Source organism: Oncorhynchus clarkii, chromosome 14 (assembly GCF_045791955.1).
Source record: "Oncorhynchus clarkii lewisi isolate Uvic-CL-2024 chromosome 14, UVic_Ocla_1.0, whole genome shotgun sequence".
NCBI lineage: Eukaryota > Metazoa > Chordata > Actinopteri > Salmoniformes > Salmonidae > Oncorhynchus > Oncorhynchus clarkii.
Genome location: NC_092160.1, coordinates 7207501 through 7210974, shown reverse-complemented (window position 1 = coordinate 7210974; position 3474 = coordinate 7207501). Strand labels below are relative to the sequence as shown.

General features: G+C 44.0%; 1 protein-coding gene across 1 annotated transcript; it reads left to right on the top strand.

Moving 5' to 3' along the window:
• Positions 1–149: 149 nt before the first annotated feature.
• Positions 150–2570, top strand: LOC139365805 (protocadherin gamma-A11-like). The gene has a single exon (XM_071102880.1). It carries the CDS (start codon positions 150–152, stop codon positions 2568–2570), a length of 2421 nt encoding a protein of 806 aa, XP_070958981.1.
• The last annotated feature ends 904 nt before the right edge of the window (positions 2571–3474 follow it).

The window sequence follows — 3474 nt, the reverse complement described above, 5'->3', positions numbered from 1 at the left end:
TTAGCTGCGGAAAAGGTTGGAGACGGTCAGATTGCGTGCACATTTTGTGAATGTAATTTCGAGGAAACTGTATTTTTTTGATGAAATACTATTTGTTTGCATTGTATATTATCTTGGCTGTAAGGTGATTTTGACGTTTTAATCCCACAATGGGGCACAAAGGATTTTCGGACGCAGTCCTGGTTTGCAGCGTTTCTTTCTTTCTTCTTACACTGCACTCCGCCTATGGAGACGTGAGCTATTATTTTCCCGAGGAGATGAAAAGCGGATCTGTTATTGGAAATATAGCCAAGGATCTGGGGTTGGAGGCGAGCAGACTCTCCGCTCGTAAGGCCCGAATTGATACCGAAGGGAACCGCAAACGTTATTGTGACATTAATCTGACTAGTGGTGATTTGATTGTTTCCGAAAGAATTGACAGAGAGGAGCTTTGCGGAGAAAAGGTGTCATGCCTTCTGAGCTTTGAGTTAGTCCTAGAGAATCCTCTTGAGTTGCATCGCATATCACTTCAAATACAAGATATCAATGACAATTCACCCATATTTCCAAAGGATACAATTAAACTGGAAATCAGAGAATCAGCTGACAAAGGAGCTCGCTATCGTGTGAACGCTGCTCATGACGCAGACATAGGGCATAATGCAGTTCAAAGTTACGTGCTACAAAGGAATAATCATTTTGTGTTGAGTGTTCAAACCACTTCTGCAGGTAGCAAATACGGTGAGTTAGTGCTTGACAAAGAATTAGACCGCGAGAAGCAGCAGGAATTACAATTATTGATCACAGCTGTGGACGGGGGCACTCCGCAGAGATCAGGTACTGTAGTCATACACGTCACTGTACTGGATGCTAACGATAACGCCCCAGTGTTTAGCCAGGCCGTCTATAAAGCCAGTCTGCCTGAAACATCTCCTTTAGGGACACTAGTTGTTACTGTGAGCAGTACTGATGCAGATGAAGGAGTGAACGGCGAAGTAATGTATGAATTCAGTCGAATGTCTGATAAGGCAAGGAAAATGTTTACATTGGACCAGAAAACGGGGGACATTACAGTAATAGGGGAGTTAGACTATGAAGAGGAATCAAAATATGAAATGTTTGTAGAAGGAAAAGATGGCTATGGCCTTTCTTCAGACACTAAAGTGATAATAGACATTACAGATATAAATGACAACGCCCCTGTAATATATCTGAAATCTCTGAGTAACCCCATACCCGAGAACGCGTCACCTGGCACAGAGGTGGGCATTATTAACGTGCAGGATAGAGACTCTGAGAATAACCGACAGGTCCGCTGCTCCATTCAGCAACACGTTCCTTTTAATCTGGTGCCATCCATCAAAAACTACTATTCTCTGGTGACCACGGGCGAACTGGACCGTGAACTAGTGTCTGATTACAACATAACAATCATTGCCACCGACGAGGGCTCTCCACCTCTGTCCTCCTCTAAAACCGTTCAGTTATCTGTAGCTGACGTGAACGACAACCCACCTGTGTTTGAGGAACAGTCATATAGCGCCCACGTGACTGAAAATAACAAACCAGGCTCCTCTGTGTGTTCTGTTACTGCTCGAGACCCAGACTGGGGACAGAATGGCACAGTGATTTACTCTATCTTACCTGGTGAGGCGAACGGTGTCCCGATGTCCTCGTTCTTATCCGTTAACGGAGACACTGGGATGATCCACGCTGTGAGGTCGTTTGATTATGAACAGTTCGGGAGCTTTAAAGTCCACGTGACGGCCAGAGACAATGGTTCTCCTCCGCTCAGCAGCAACGTCACCGTCAGTGTGTTCATAACAGATGTGAATGACAACTCTCCTCAGATACTATATCCCGCTCCGGAGGGGAACTCCTTCATGACCGAGCTGGTCCCCAAAGCTGCACACGGGGGCTCTCTTGTTTCCAAGGTGATAGCGGTGGACGCGGACTCCGGCCAGAACGCCTGGCTGTCCTATCATATAGTCAAATCCACGGATCCGGGACTTTTCGCTATTGGTCTTCACAGCGGAGAAATCAGGACACAGCGGGACATTTCTGAATCTGACAACATGAAACAGAACCTTATTGTGGCAGTGAAAGATAACGGACAGCCCTATCTCTCTGCGACCTGTGCAATGTATTTGGTGATTTCTGATAACTTGGCTGAAGTGCCAGAATTGAAAGATATATCTTATGATGATAGCAATTCCAAACTCACCTCTTATCTGATCATCGCGTTGGTGTCCGTCTCCACCTTTTTCCTCACCTTCATTATTGTCATCCTGGCCGTGAGATTTTGCCACCATAAAAAGCCTAGACTGTTATTTGACGGAGCGGTCGCTATTCCCAGTGCTTATCTCCCGCCAAACTACGCAGAGGTGGATGGAGCTGGAACTCTCCGCAGCACTTACAATTATGACGCCTACCTGACGACCGGGTCACGCACTAGTGACTTCAAGTTCGTCAGATCCTACAATGACCACACGCTGCCCGCGGATCAGACTCTGAGAAAAACTCCAACAGACTTTTTTGAAGAACATGACGATTCTGAGGGATCAGCCGAGGTAGGCCTTTCCTGCAAATAGAACATGAGGAGATTTGCTTTGATGTTTTAAGAATATTATTTCACAGCAAGTTCTTTACAAAGAGAGATGAAATGCAACGATTTCATGTATTTCATTTCAAAGGGAAACATCGTATTGATTTTGAAATGTTTGTGTTGTGACCGATTTATTGTGATTGATAGATTGGCTGGACACTTGTGCAGTATGTACGCTGGTTGGTAGTTAGGTAGCCTATTGTGGTACAGTTTACACGTAGAACTGTTTGTATATAATCATTTAGCGAACAAGAGTGATGAGAAAATCAGTTATAACTCAGCAGTAAAGACAGCAGCAACTCTGAACGAGTAGTGCTATCCGAGATCCTTGGGGCGTCCCTACCCTTAACCCTTACCGTAATCATTTTAAACGTGAACTTCAATGTGGTAGTTACGTCCCAATGCTTCCACATAGCAAGGACCAACTCTGAACTGAGTGTGGCTGTCCGAGGTGCTGAAATCATGTATTCAAAAAGCGGTAAGACTAACTAGTCATTATTGATTGAAAGTTATCACTTTGCTTACGTCACTCTTTTTATGCAGGCTGCTAACCTAAAGACTAACAGCAACATGCAATGGTTTATTTGTGGTGGTTTTATGTTGTAACCTGTCTTTCTATTTGGTTATTAATTGATCTAAAGAGATGAACGTATCGAATAGTTGATCAAGAATGCATGTAGCCTAGCACGTCTTTATTTGAAATGCATTCAGGACGATGTCAGATCATTTGTGCAATATCTGAAGTGTAATATGTGTAATATACTCACTGTGTCGCTAGATTTGGTGCCATTTCACTGCAGAAAGGAGTGGAGACGGTGAGATATCGCACATATTTTGTTGATGACGTGGCAAATTTTCATAATCTTTTGTGTAATACTAGACTATTTACT